Consider the following 14,439-nt stretch of genomic DNA (forward strand, 5'->3'; position numbering starts at 1 on the left):
GGTGTCAGATACTGCGCTGAGTGCTTTACAAATATTATTTCATTGGATTCTCACTGGTGCTATCATGATCCCCATTTTACAGTTGAGGAAACTGAGGTAAACAAGTGAAATGATTTGATCTTGGGCAAGTCATACCTAGTAGGTGTCTGAGACTGGATTTGAACTCTGGTCTTCCTGACTCCAGGCCCAGTCCTCTATCCACTGTGAGGGAGAGGATGCATGGATAATCACTCCCATTTTCTAGATAAGGAAACTGAGGCTAAACCTAACTTCCTCAGGGTCACTTAGCTAGAAAATGACTGATCTAGGAAGTATCCTCAGGGTAATGGGGGTGTGGAACCAGAGTACCCGGACTTGAAATCACATCTCAGATAATAGTTATTTACCTAACTTTGGGCTTTTCTGTAAAATGGAGGGCTTGCACCAGCTAGTCTTTCAGGTCCTGTCCTGTCCAGCCCTTGATCTCTGACTCTCCCTCCCCCAACATGAAGTGCAACAAAAGATCCATCACTGGGACTTGTCCAAGCCATGGCTACTTGGTTTTCAGAATACACTGTTGCAAGATTGCCATCTCTGGGACACAGGAGGATGATATGGACGTACTGTTCCCGATTAAAGGAGAAAGAGCAACAGTGACCACAGAAAGAGGTAATAACTGAGGAATGTGTCCTAATTATTGCCCTATCACCAGAAAGGCCAAGCCATGGGTCTGTGCCTCCTGGTGAGCATGCTGAGAAGAGGGTATAAAAAGATACCCCTGAGGAGGCTGAATTGAGGCTGCGTCAGCATAAGCAGTGGGAGAGGGAACTTCACTGAAGGCTGGAGTATCCCTGACTTGACCGGATCAGCACACAGTCCAACTCCTTGGGCTGGGACCTTGGCTCAGGTCAGTATTTGGAAAGATTCATAGAAAAATGACTCTGGTTGCCTGGGGGCTGCTCTATGAATCCGGGGTCTAGGTGGGAGGATCTTAGGAAGAGATGGAAAGTGATTGTTTATAATATCTCTAAGAAGAAATCCAATCAGGAAATGGTGAGGTGCTATGGAGTAAAGAGGTTGTGGAGAAGGTCTGTCACCAAATAACTTCCCAAAACAAAGCTTACCTTGGCTTGGTTGTTGTCCTTCTTCGAAGAGGCCCAAAATGATATCACCATTGCAAAGTGAAAGCCACCTAGTGGCTGCAAATACCCTTGAGGAGCTTTGACTTCCCATCCTTCCCGGGAGGCCTAGCTCAATCTAACAGTGAGGGTTTGGAAATAGGGAATTTGTCCCAGTTTTCAGTTGAGAGAGTCTCCTCAAAGTTCTGGGTGGGAGTCCAATCCAAGAGAAGTGTGGAACCCATGCCACCAGAAGTAACCTGGGTCCTTCATAGATTGAGAGCTAGAAGGGGACCTAAAAAGTCATCTAGCCCAACCACCTCAGATGGGGAAACTGAGGTCAAGGAGGTTGAGTGATCTGCCTAAGGTCACACAAGGAGTAGTTGGCCAAGCCTTTCACTTTCTGGTAACTATTCCTATGACACCTGGAACCCACTGAACACGGACAGAAACCAAGGAAAGTACCTTCAGGAAAGTCTAGAGTTGATTTTGAAGGTGAATCCTTTACAGAGAAACACACGAAGGAGCTACATGATTTTCTTGAATTTTGGCTCATTGTCCTCTGACTTAAGTCTACTCTCTAGGATGACTCAAAAGATTAACAGAATTTTAGAAGTTTTAGAAGGAGTCCCAGTTTACCAGTGAGGAAACTGAGTCAGAGAGGAAGTGATTAACCCAAGGTCACACAGCTAATTAGTGGTAGAACTGAGACTTGAGCTGTCTCTTTTCTTCAAATGGTTAGGAAATCTGTCCTTAGAAGAAGGCATATCCTTACCAAAGCACCAAAGGGTCCTTTTCTCGCCAAACTTGACCCCAAACCAAGATGGTTCAAGAGATGTTTTGGTTGAGAATGCCTGGGGATAGAGAGAGTGGTGATGGGGGGTGTGTTTCGGTGTGGAAAGGGAATGCTGAGACATTCCAAGGGATTCTTCATGGAAGGAGGGGCATAGCCTTAAAGACCAGGTGAAGTTCTTGATGTGAGGGGGCTCTTCCTCATTTGACATAGCACATGATCTTTCTCTCTCTCTCTCCCTGTCTCATCAGGGAGCAGATGCCTCTTCCTTTCTAAAACTGGTCACCACTACTGAGACAGGAACATCTGCCAGACTCCGACTGGAGGAAAAGGAGACCACATCTTGCCTTGCACCAAAACTTCAGCTCTTTGGTCACTCTAACTGCTGAACTTACCTGCCACCTCATCAAAACCTAGGGCTTTTGGGGACTGTCCTGTCCCTGTGCAGAAGCATGAGCAGTACCTCCACTTTCCTGCCTGTCCCTCAGGAGGATATCTCAAGCTTCTGGACAGATCAGGAAAGAAGGTTTCCAGATGGAGGTAATCAGGTCCAAACCCAGGTGCTTGCCCCGGTGGCCCTGAAAAGCCAGACTCCACCTCTGCATTCTCGTTCTCTCTCCAGGTGGGTAGGGCGTGGGCAAGGGTGGAACTGGGAGAAAAGAGGGGGATGGGAAGCAGTAGAGAATTGAAGGGAGGGGGTCTGGGAGTATTAAGAGAGAGAAAAGAAGAGGAAACAGAAGGTCTCAAAGGTTAAGTGACTTGCTTGTAGTCTCACAGATACGAAGTGGGATATGAACAAAGGGTTACGTTTAATCTCTGTGCGGCCTGTCTCTTCTTCTGTAAATTGGTTGTAATACTACACGACTGAACTACCTCACAGAGTGGTTTTGAGGAAAGCACAGGCAGACAAGCAACCAGCCTTTCTCTGGGGAGGGCACCTCTCCTGGAACATGCCATGTTCCATGGTTGGCATCACCTACACCAGGTTCCTTTTTCATTGCCACAGCTTTCCTCTACTCTCTAGAGACCTCTGCGTGCCTCAGTATAATTCCACAGAAGTTCTTCCCTGTCTCTGGCAGTGTTGGGGAGCCCTTAGACCCAATCCATTTGAAATCTGTAATGAATCAGACATTCTTACTGAAGGAAATTCCCAATTCTTTCTTTGAGGCTCTTCAAGGGCCAACTGCTCTGTGGAGGCACTGAAAGTGCCAACTTTGGCTTAGGGAAGGCCTCCAGAAAATGCCATTGTCTGCCCAGGAACCGGAAGTTTTTATTCACTTACCTCATTTTACCTGGAGCTGAATGTCCCACTTGAATGGAATCAAAAGGATTGTTTTACATGCAAAAGTTCATACTTACCATGGTTACAAACCACTGCTGCTTCCTCCTTGCCCTCTTCACTCACTGATTCATTCATTCATCAGGCATTCATTAAGCACCTACTGTGTGCTGGTTAACGGGGATTGGGTTGTGTTCGTCCTCTGTTTTCCAAGACCATGACATCAGAGAAATGATGACATGACTTGAACTTGACTTTGTTTTGAGTGAGGGAGAGCTATGCAGGTCACCAGCCTCACTTTCTCCTCCTGAGCCATCTGGATCCAGTGACCAGATATTTATCAGGATGATTGGAGATGGCCCAGGATGCAGTGGGAGACCTTGGCCTTTTTCAGCTAAGGCCTATTCAAGTGCTCACTTAGAGTGAGGGAATAACCCCTTAAAGAGCAAAAGAAAAAAATAAGTAAATCAAGGTGGGAGGGAAAGAGCTGCAATTACTATTGATAACCACTCTGAAGTTGGGAGGGTCCAGAAAACAGCCATTAAGTGGAGTTTGGGCAGGGACCTATTGTTGTCCAATCTATGAGCTTCAGAATGCACTGGGTTTAAGGTTTTGGGAAAGGAAGGAAGGAAGGAAGGAAGGAAGGAAGGAAGGAAGGAAGGAAGGAAGAAAGAAAGAAAGAAAGAAAGAAAGAAAGAAAGAAAGAAAGAAAGAAAGAAAGAAAGAAAGAAAGAAAGAAAGGATCCTCTGCTTACAGATACATCACCCCTTCCACATTCTACCAACTGGAGATTTATTTTGGGTTAACAGTCCCTCCTTCAAGCAAGTTCATACCCTGGGGGCAGCTGCCCTCTGTTTTGGGGTGGAGTTATTTACTTATCCTCTTTTCTGGCCAGCATCTGTCCTACAACATCTTACTCATTAAACTCTAATTTGGAAGTGCTTCCCTGACTTGGTTTCCCCCCTCCCCCCTCTCTTTTTCCATTCTAGGGAGAACAAACTCCATGCCTGTCCTGAGCCCAGAGATTCAAAGAATGACTCAGAGGAGGGAATCTCTTATGTCTCAGTGAGCATGGCAGCCTCAGCTGATGAGAAGATGCTTTTGCTGAACAAGGCTATGGAGCTCCGGAGGCTCAACAAAGAGGTAAGAACTCCCGAAGGCCTCTGTGATACTGGAGCCTGAGAGGAAGACAAGGCAAGAGTAGAGGCTGAAGGAGGGAGGAGGACTGAGCCCGTCTTTAGGATGTAGCAGCAGGTACCTTCAAACTTTTCTCCTGCCTCCGGATGCCAACTGCAGAAGCCAAGGCTCCCTGAGGGGGAAGGGCCCTCCTAGACCTCTAGTCCAGCCTGGAACTTTCTAGGGAGCCCTTCTATTACTGATCCAAATGAATATGTCTCAATATTTCAGCATGCTACCAGTATTTTTCAGTTTATACTCTTTGTAATGGATTTACACTGCTTCCCATGTGTGCGTGCATGTGTGTGTGTGTGTGTGTGTGTGTGTGTGTGTGTGTGTGTGTGTGTGTTGGTGCTACATTGGCATGGGGGGGGGGGTAGGTTTGCATCACAATCATTTTGTAATAAATACTCCAGAATAGTCTTCTTTATTTAAAAAAAAGTTTTAAAAACCATCTTTCAAAAGATGGACGCATTGCATAAAAAAGCAATACTAACAAATAGCCATGAGAGTGGTTTTACTCATTATATAGAAGGTACCATGTAATTTCTCAACAACAATCTTGACAATGACCATGTAGGCAACGCTGGACTTCATACACGCATTTTAAAGATAGAACTTCCAAAAATGATCATAAAAATGGAAAAGGACCCGCATGTACAAAAATATTTCCAGCAGCCCTTTTTGTGATGGCCAAGAACTGGACATTGAAGAGATGCCCATCAACTGGGAAATGGCAGAACAGATTGTTCTATATGATTGCGATGGAATGCTATTGTACTATAAGAAATGATAAGCAGGTAGATTTCAGAAAAATCCAGAAAGACTTGCTGAGTGAAGTGAGCCGAACCAAAAGGACATTGTGTGTGGGCACACCAACATTGTGCGATGACCAGCTTTGATAGACTGAGCTCTTCTCAGCAATCCAGGGATCTAACACAATTCCAAAAGACTCATGATGGAGAATGCCATCCACATCCAGAGAAAGGACTATGGAGTCAGAGTGCAGATTGAAGGAGAATATTTTCAATTTTTTTTTGTTTTCCTTTCTTGTGACTTTTCTCTTTTGTTCTGTTGCTTTTTTCATAACATGACTAATGTGGAAATATGCTTAGCATGATTATACGTATATAACCTATGTTGGATTGCTTGCTGTCTTGAGGAGAAGGGAGAGGAGAGAGAGAGGGAGGAAAAAATTTGGAACTCAAAATCTTATAAAAGTGAATGTTGAAAACTATCTTTACATGGAATTGGAAAAAATAAAAGTGCAATAAATAAATAAACTAAATGATTAATTTAAAAATAAAGATAGGGCTTGAACTACTGCCTCCCCTCCGAAAAACCCTGTGACCCCAATGTGAGCTCTGAGGGAAAAGAAAAGAAAATCCAAGTTCAGTCTCAGATCGAAATTGTTAAGGGCCTCTGAAGAAGGAAGAACCCACCCCAGTCTACTTCTGGATGTTGCCAGGATGTTTCTCCAGATTGAGTGGTAGAGATGGATTGAGTGAAGGTCAACGGAGGAGAGGCTGTGGAATGATGGTAGTAGGGGGAGAGCCTGGGAGTGGTGATGGGGAACAAAGAGAGGAATGAGGAAAAGTGCCTCCGGTGCTAGAAAGGGAGGCCAGGGAGGCTGGGTCATCATGAGGGAGCCAAAAGATGGAGGAGTGGGAAAGGAGTTCCTTACCAGTGGAGTGGGCAGCATAGTGGAAGGGGTGAGTAGCCTCAGAGTGGAACATTGGCGGGGGGGGGGCAGGATTGGATTGGCTTGAGAGGGATAGGAATAAGGAGGTTATCAATGGGAGATGATTTGAATAATGACAGCCAGGGGTTCTGAATTACTGTCAGTATTTCCCAGGTAGCCATGTGGGGGCCACAGTGTGAACATGGACTACAGAGGGTCTTGTTTTATTCCGTGGCCTAGAGGATCCCCCATCCCCAATGTCACTTTGATCTTTCCCATATAGCTTATGAAGCTGAATCAGGAATGGGACCACACCTACCGCAAGACTACCTTGCAAATGCAGCAAAAGGTGAACACCCTGAAGGTGGAGGTGGTCAGCCTCAAGCAGCAGTTGGAGCGCCTGACTGTAAAGCTGGAATATGAGCAGGTAAGAACCCTCAGTCAGTCCATGGTGCATGTGGCATTTCCCAAAGGCTGACCTTGGGATTATGGGAGAAGGGTCAGGGGCCCCAAAAGGAACAGGAGACACTAAGTTTACCTTCACCCTTTCAGTACTTCTTCCACTGTGGGTCACACCCCACAGTTTAAGAAGTGCCAACTAGGGTATACTTTGAGGCCTTCTTTGGTACTGGACCCTAGCCTGTGGGCATCTTTGTTCAGAACAAGAAGGAGTACTACGAGCAGGCCCTTCTCCAGGAGTTTAAAAAGAACCAGCAACTCCAGGAATATGTGAAGTACCTCGAGCGCAAGGTGCAGCAGAATCGTGAGAGGCCAAACCTGGTGGTGAGTGTCAATAAGCAAGGGCCACAGGCCAGGATGACAGCAAAAAGGGCAGGAGCAGCCAACACAGGCAGCTTCCAGGTTTGCAAAGCACTTTACTGATGTTAACTCATCTGATCCTCACAACTCTGGGAGGTGCTGTTATTTCCCCATTTTACAGGTAAGAAAACTGAGGTTCAGTGACTTGCCTGGGGTCACACGGCAAGTAAGTATCTAAAGTGGGATTTGTACCCATGCCTTCCTAACTTCATTCTATAATTCTGCCTCTAATTGCAGAGTTGAAGGTAGAGGTTAGACATCTTGTAAAAAGGGTTTCTGCTCATGTGGTGTTGAACTAGATGGCCTCTGAGGTGTCCCTTCCAACTCTGTCATTCAATAGTTCTAATGCCATTCCTGTCTTGACGATTTCTACTGGATGGTGGATGGGTGACAGTGGGAAGTGGGCCGCTCAGTAAGCACAGCACAGCACATTAGTAATGGGCTTCTCTCTTTGGTGTCATATATGAAGTTCCAGGGTAGCAGGAGCAGGAATTGGTTGATGACTAAACTGAAATCCCTCTTCTTTCTTAGAATTACTTTGAAGGCTATGGCTCCTCTCCAGTGTTGATGACCAGGAGAAGCTTAAAGGATAGTGCCCAGTACAGGTACGGGCGAGGCAACACCAAAGGACAGAAGACTACATATTGTAAGCACCAGTTGGCCATGCCCAACTTGGAAAAGGAGATGACTGACTTGATGGATGAGCTACGTGCCTCAAAATGCCAGGTACTATGATCACAGAACCTGCCAGAGCCAGGGCTGATGTAGTCGATTCTGCCATGGGCACTTCTTGGCTAGTTGGAGGGCGTGCACCTCTCTATGCCCCATCCCAGTAGTCACCCACCCTTTCCAGGTGCTCTGATGGGCCCTCCCACTAGTGCCCTTGGGAAGTTCTCTCTCCTGGTTGCTGAGCACTGATTGTACACTTCAGCAGTCAGGGAATGGGGGTTCTTACTCTTAGGGCCTCCTTTCCCAGCTTTCCTATGTGCCTCTCTGGTTCTGTTTTCCAACAGACTGAAACGCTTGCAGCTGATCCCCCGACAGAGCACAAAGTCCCACAGCCAATAAAAGTGGAACGTGAAAACTTCTACAAGAAGGAAGAGGAGATGAGGCAGCAAATGGCACTTCTGCAAGAACAGGTTGGTCCCAGGCCCCACATTGTAGGCATTCCCTGCTTCCATGAGGCCCCGGAGTCTGTGGGAAGTGTTAAGGTAATTCAGACTATTAGCAGGGATGGTCCCCTGCCCAGAAACCCAGGGTAAGCCCATCTCGGAAGTCTGCCAAGAGCCAAAAATGAGCTCATACTCAGACTGGGCATCCCCACAAGGTTCTGACCATGGGACTTGATCAAACCCCACCAGCTCCCCTTCCTTCACCTGGAAAAAGTCAATCAAGAGGCATCCCCCAGGATCCAGTTAGATCGGGCTCCATGAAGCACTGGCTTTGTACACATGTTCCTATCACCCTTTCCAGTTCCTAGCAATGGTGCCTCCTAAGAACCCTTTGTTGGACTGAATCAAATTCAACAAAGAGTGAGGGGTGAGGAGTAAGAATCACTTTCTACAATTCACAAATAGAAAAAGGTTTCATCTCTGTCTAGACACTAAATGAGAAAAAGAGAGACAGAGACAGTGAGGGAGAGAAAAAGAGAGAGAGTGAAGGATACACAAAGAAAGTGTATATGAGGGGAAGGAGAAAGACAGAGAGACAGAGGGAGGGGAGGAGAAAGAGAGAGTGTGTGAAGGGAGGACAAAAAGAGACAGAGAGAAGAGGGAGGGAGGGAGTGAGGGAAGGAGACAGAGAGAGTGAAAGACAGGGAGAGAAAGAGAAAGTGAGGGATAGATTGTGTGGGGGGGGAAGGGAGAGAGAGAGAGAGAAAAAGATAGAGAGAGTCAGGTGCCCTGATTCTAAATGCAAAACAAGCTCTTAGTAAAGGCTTCTTGGCAGGGGTATTCATGGTGGGAAATCATATATGGCTAGCTGTATGACTTTGGGCAAGTCATTTCATGTCTCCAGGCATTGGCTTCTTTACCAGTGCTCTCTAGGGTTTCAGGCCAATCATTGCAGCCCACCCCCATCCCCTCCATTCACTCCTTTGTTTCTTCTATAGCTCAAGATCTTTGAAGATAACTTTAGGAAGGAACAGATCCTGAGCAAATCTCATGGCAAAAGCGCCACCCCTGGAGCCTGTGAGTGCAATAGTAAGGAGAAGCTTTCTGTTTCCTTCCTGGCCACCTCGGTCAGGCCAAAGCCAGGCGGCTGCAGCAACCCAAGCACTGAAGTCACAAAATACTCGAAGAAGGAGTCTGAGGCCCATGTTCCCCCCTTATACTGAGCCTTTTAGGAAGTTAGAGCAGCAGGCCTTCCAGGGAGAACCCCCATCTACCCCAACCACTTCCCTCTCTATACTGAGCAACATTTCCTTGACTCTGGGCTATTGTCTTTGAAGCTCCCCAACTCTCTCCTAGCTTGGGCCATGCATGGTCAGATTGGGCCACGGTCAAAAGTGACTGGAGTGGGATGAGCTACACAAGCAAAGGCTGACCACATTTGAGTCATTTTGTTCAAACCATGAGTTACACTTAAATTCACCTTCCCCCCACCCAAAGGCTGGAAATGCTCCTTCTAGCTTACACCAACAATTATTGTAGTGTGTGACAGGAAAGCTTGCTGTAGCTAACATGTGGCTGTAACTGCAGAAGGGTTAGTAGGCAGAAAAGAAGCTCCAATTGGATATGTGGCCACACCATAGAAAAAGAAACCAGCAGACAATGGAAAGCAGGACACTTTTGAATCTCTGGTTTTGGGGAGAATTCATAACTGATAGGCATAGAGGAGATCACAATAGACAAAATAGATTTTTTTGTGGATTAACTTAAAGAGCTTTGCACTAACAAAATCAACATAATGACATTAAAAGGGGAAACTACTGATTGGGAGTGGGGAATCTTCCTACTATATTTCTCTGATAGTCTAATAGCCTATGATTATATAGAACTGATACATAAGATACATAAGATGATAGATAAGCTCAAGAAGCATTCCCCAATAGATAAGTGGTCAAAGCAAAGTTTTCAGAAGATGAAATGTAAATGATCAATGACTATGATAAACTGCTCCATAATAATGAGAGTGGTGCAAATCAAAACAACTCTGCCATTTTATATCATACACAAAAGATTGTCATAGATGATAAAAATGGAAATAGTTAATGTTGGAGGGGCTGTTATAGGCAGAAAAGCCCCAAAATACATCATTAGTGGAGCTGGGAATTGGGCCAATTATTCAGGAAAACAACTTGGAACTCTGCTACAAAGATATCTAATTGCTTAGATCCTTTGACACAATGATATGATTTTGCCAGGCATTTACCACCAGGTCCAAGACTGAGGGAAATGTCCTAAACACACAAAAATATTTATGGTAACATCTTCTGTGGTAATAAGAAACTGGAAACAGGGTAGATGCACAGCACTTGGGGAATGGCTGGACTAGCTGTAGTATGTGAATGCAACATGATGTTATTTTTCTGTAAGAAACAACTCACATGAATTTGAATTGAATGAGATGTAATCACTAGGGATTTTTAATTGACCTTCTCTCTTAAGTTGTCTTTATTAGAGCTGTAGTTACCAGGTATTTCACAGAAGTGGAGGTACTCTCACCATTTCTCTTTAGAAGCCCTGAAGAATTGGTCTTCTCTGCAGCCCTTCATCCACACAGTGAAGGGGGAAGCCATGTTCTTTTTAGATGTTCATCTTTCCTATCCACCCCTCCCCCAAACCTCCAACAAGATTTTTAGCTAATGACCGCAAGAATGGCAAATAAATAAAAATCAGTGCAGTGAAAAAGCTGGCTCCTTGTGCGTTTTTCCGTTCAAATACTAGCTGGGTCAGAGGAAAAAAAAGTAGGATTGGCCAGAAATCAGACTTTTGTATTCAATTCATTCACGTGGCTCTTGAAGCAAGAAGACTTCCCTGGGAAGATGGAAACTGTCTCCCTTCTTCATTCCTCAGTCGCTAGTATTTTCAGACTCTCCTCACAGAAGACAGAACTATGTCATTCTGCATTCCTCCTAGTCCCTCTCCCATCCTTTTCTAGGACCCTGCTTCAGAAGCATCTTCAAGCTCTCCCTTGACATGGGGTTCTTTTCTGTGATGTGTTGTAGTAGAGAAGGCATTGGATTTGTCAACCAGAGAGATGCAGGGTGAAATTCCCCCTTTGACATTTATCAACCATGGGACCATGGCCAGAGAGGTCATGCAACCAATCTAGGCCTCAGTTTCCTTGCCTATAAAATGGTAATGCCTAGATAGGCATTTAGGCTAGCCCTAACCCTAAAATGCCTATGAGATCATAGGCTTATTATGAAAATCAAATGAAATAATAAATGTAATGCATTTTTAGAACCTTCAAGTGTTGTAAAGAAAGCAAACTTTTAAGGTTACATACATGCTTAGATGTTCCCAATACTGAAAAAAAAAAAAAGGTTTCATTTGGTCTTTCTAGCCAGTGATATTAGAGCTAGCTCAAACCAACTCAAGAGAGTCAACTGTAAAATTTCAGTGTGAACATTTATACCTTGGATATCAGTAAAGGCTACAAACCAGGGCTTAATTGTTTGGTTGATTGTCACTCTAAACCTAAGAAAATGTTAATAATTCAGATTAAACTGAAAAGTGTGTTTGTACGTCTTTTTTGGAGAGACGACAGTTGTTAAACATTTATCAGCATACCATCCATCTTATTCCTCTTTTTCACTGCTAAACTTCTTGAAAAAGTTATCTATGAATGACCAGTCTTGGTCCCATAGAACAGATTAGCAGAGAATAGTTGGGTTAGGAAAGAAAAGGTTCCACAAAGGTGGAATAACAGCTAAAGGAAAAAGAAAGCAAAGACATTTACAAATGAAGTCAAGTCAGAGAACTTGGGATGCAAATGGGAATGAGAAGAGAGCATATGGGTACAGATAAGCTGTAAATTATGTAAGCAAAATTAATCATCGGGACAAAGAATTGACTTAAAGAGCAAAGGGTATAAAATCCAATGCAAAATGAGTAAACAGAAGAAAATACAAGTCTAGTAATTATAACTTTAATTGAGAATGGATTGAAGAATACAAAATCAAAAATAAAAGAGTGGTAAAATGTCTAACAGAACAAAGCCAAGCAATTTATTGAATAGAAGAAATATATCTAAAAAAGAGACAGATTCAGAATGAAAATGAGAAGTGAAAAGAACATTTGCTATGTACAACAGCCCTCACCAAGACCCTGGGAGTTATAGTCTTATACCAGTTGATTTTCAAAAAACAGAAGTTATAATTACACTACCAAACAAAAAAGCAAAAAAATAAAAATTTACAGTGTCACAAGAAAGAGGGAAATGACATTATCCTTTCAGATAGCATAGAGTTAGACAATAAAACAGTATCAGTATGAAACATAGATGCACCAAATGGCAAAGCGTCTAAATCACACGGAGAACCTATGATACTTGAGGCTACATATGGCCTTCTAGGCCCTTGGATGTGGCCTTTTGACTGAGTCCAGGTTTTACAGAACAAATCCTTATTTGTTTGTGATTGGTTCTGTGAAGTTTGGATTCAGCAAAAGGGCAACTTGAGGATGTAGACAGCCAGATGTGACCTTGAGACCACAGGTTCTCCACCTCTAAAATAATTCCATAAAGAAAAAGTAAACTAAATTGCAAAGAGGTATAGATGGTAAAATGATAATTGTGAGTCTTGTCTCAGAGCTGAGTAAATCTAACAGAAAGATAAACAAAAAACAAACTATAGAAGTGAACAAGCTATTGGAGAAATAAGCTAAAAGACGTATGGCATCTTTTGAATTGAAATATTAAAGAACATGAAGATTCATCAGAGTCACATAGTACCTTTACAAAAAAAAAAGACCATATTCTAGCACATAGAAACATTATAAATAAATATAAAAAGATCAGAGTATCATAGATTTAGAGTTGAAAGGATATTAGAGGACACTGAGTGAATTTTATCCTCTTATTTTACAGGAAATATGGAAATTAAGGGGGAGAGAGATTAAGTTACTTGTCCAGGGTCACTCAGCTAATAAGTGTCTGAGGTAGGGTTTGAATTCAGGTCTTCCTGACTCTAAGAGCAGGAACTAACTCTGTTCCCCTCCCCCCTACCACCTCAGAAGTCACTTGAGATAGAGACCAAGACTGGTAAACCATGAAAAACCATGAATTGCCCAGCTGGGAGGAAAATGAAATGGCTTTGAGGTCCAGCCCCCAAGGAAACCGCATTCAAAAGGGAAGAAGTCAGAAAGTGAGTGATAGGGACTATAAGATTATAAGAAACTACAAGAGATTATAAGAGAACTAAAGAGAAAAGAAAACTAAATTGAAGACTTTGAGCATAAGCAGATAAGGCAACAGGAAATATGGCTTCCAGATTCAGTAAAATGCAAAACAAGTTCAGTCATCTGTGAATAAATTCTGCATGAGAAAGGAAAATGATCCAACACTTGATGAGACAGAGAACCCTGTGGATTTTCAAGAGAGACAGCATGCTATCTTTGAAAAGTTTGAAAGAGAAATCAAAATTGTGAAAGCAGAACTAATGAGGAGAATAGAAAAACTTGAATTCCTAGTGGCAAGTCTCAACAAAGAAATCAAAGAGGGAATGAGTGATTGGGAATGCAACTACATGAAAGTGAAGGACAATCTGGAAGAAGGGATGCAAAAGCATAATATTAAAGGAAGGCATGATCTCCATACAAGCAAATCATATTGATATAAAAGACAAGATGTGCAGAGTCAATTTAGGGATTCTAGGTCTCCCAGAAGAATACAATATGTCAAAAAAAACCAAAAACAACAACAACAACAAAACTTGAACACCATAATGCAAGAAATAATACCAGAAAATTGTCCAGAACTTCTGAACACAGAAAACAAAGTACCAATGGAAAGAATTCATAGGTTGCCTTCAGAAAAAAGCAAGACCTCGGCTACAAACCAGAACCAAACTCTTAGATGGGCAGTAAGAAACAACCGATTTTGTAAGTAACCAAGAGAAAGACCTTCAAATCTGAAGCAATGGAACTTCAAATAACACAAGATTATTCTGTACCTACAAGAACCTACAAGAGGAAATTGAATATCATATTCCAAAGAGACTCACCCTGCAAATTTAGCCTAAATGTTAATTAAAAGAAGAGCATTCAATAAAAAAGAGCTATTTGAAACATTCCTAAAAGAAATGATGCTCTTTTCAAACATTCCAGACTACAGAAATACAAGGAGGAGGAACAAATACAGCTACTCAGGACAACCAGATAACAACATAGAGATGATTAAGAGACTTTCCAAATGTATACCACAAGACAAGGGTGAAAGCAGAAGTCAAATAGAAAGAAGACGTGGATAAATAAGCCTGAAGCATCGTGGACTAAACCACATGACACTTTCTCTATAGATGTTTACAAAAGAATAAAGGGGGAAAAATCTTAATTTTGAAAAAATATATATTAGAGATAAACCTAACTGTCATAACCTTGTGAATGGATTAACAATCCAATAAAATGAAAAAAGTATGTAGATTGGATA

At 43.0% G+C, this 14,439-nt stretch overlaps 1 protein-coding gene across 1 annotated transcript; it reads left to right on the forward strand.

Annotated features, from left to right (window-relative positions):
- The first annotated feature begins 623 nt into the window (after positions 1 to 623).
- LOC140515687 (uncharacterized) lies at positions 624 to 9,273 on the forward strand. Its single transcript, XM_072626522.1, has 8 exons — positions 624 to 886; positions 2,142 to 2,512; positions 4,160 to 4,313; positions 6,311 to 6,454; positions 6,688 to 6,810; positions 7,378 to 7,572; positions 7,860 to 7,985; positions 8,957 to 9,273. The coding sequence occupies exons 2-8, from the start codon at positions 2,343 to 2,345 to the stop codon at positions 9,179 to 9,181; spliced, it is 1,137 nt and encodes a 378-aa protein (XP_072482623.1). The 5' UTR covers positions 624 to 886; positions 2,142 to 2,342; the 3' UTR covers positions 9,182 to 9,273.
- Positions 9,274 to 14,439: the final 5,166 nt, after the last annotated feature.

Source organism: Notamacropus eugenii, chromosome X (genome assembly GCF_028372415.1).
Source record: "Notamacropus eugenii isolate mMacEug1 chromosome X, mMacEug1.pri_v2, whole genome shotgun sequence".
Classification (NCBI taxonomy): Eukaryota; Metazoa; Chordata; class Mammalia; order Diprotodontia; family Macropodidae; genus Notamacropus; species Notamacropus eugenii.

Bases quoted from the DNA above. Each gene is read 5' to 3' on its own strand.
- LOC140515687 (XM_072626522.1), top strand. From the start codon at position 2,343: ATGAGCAGTACCTCCACTTTCCTGCCTGTCCCTCAGGAGGATATCTCA. The intron at 2,513-4,159 runs GTGGGTAGGGCG...TTTCCATTCTAG, and splicing joins CATTCTCGTTCTCTCTCCAG to GGAGAACAAACTCCATGCCT. The intron at 6,455-6,687 runs GTAAGAACCCTC...ATCTTTGTTCAG, and splicing joins TAAAGCTGGAATATGAGCAG to AACAAGAAGGAGTACTACGA.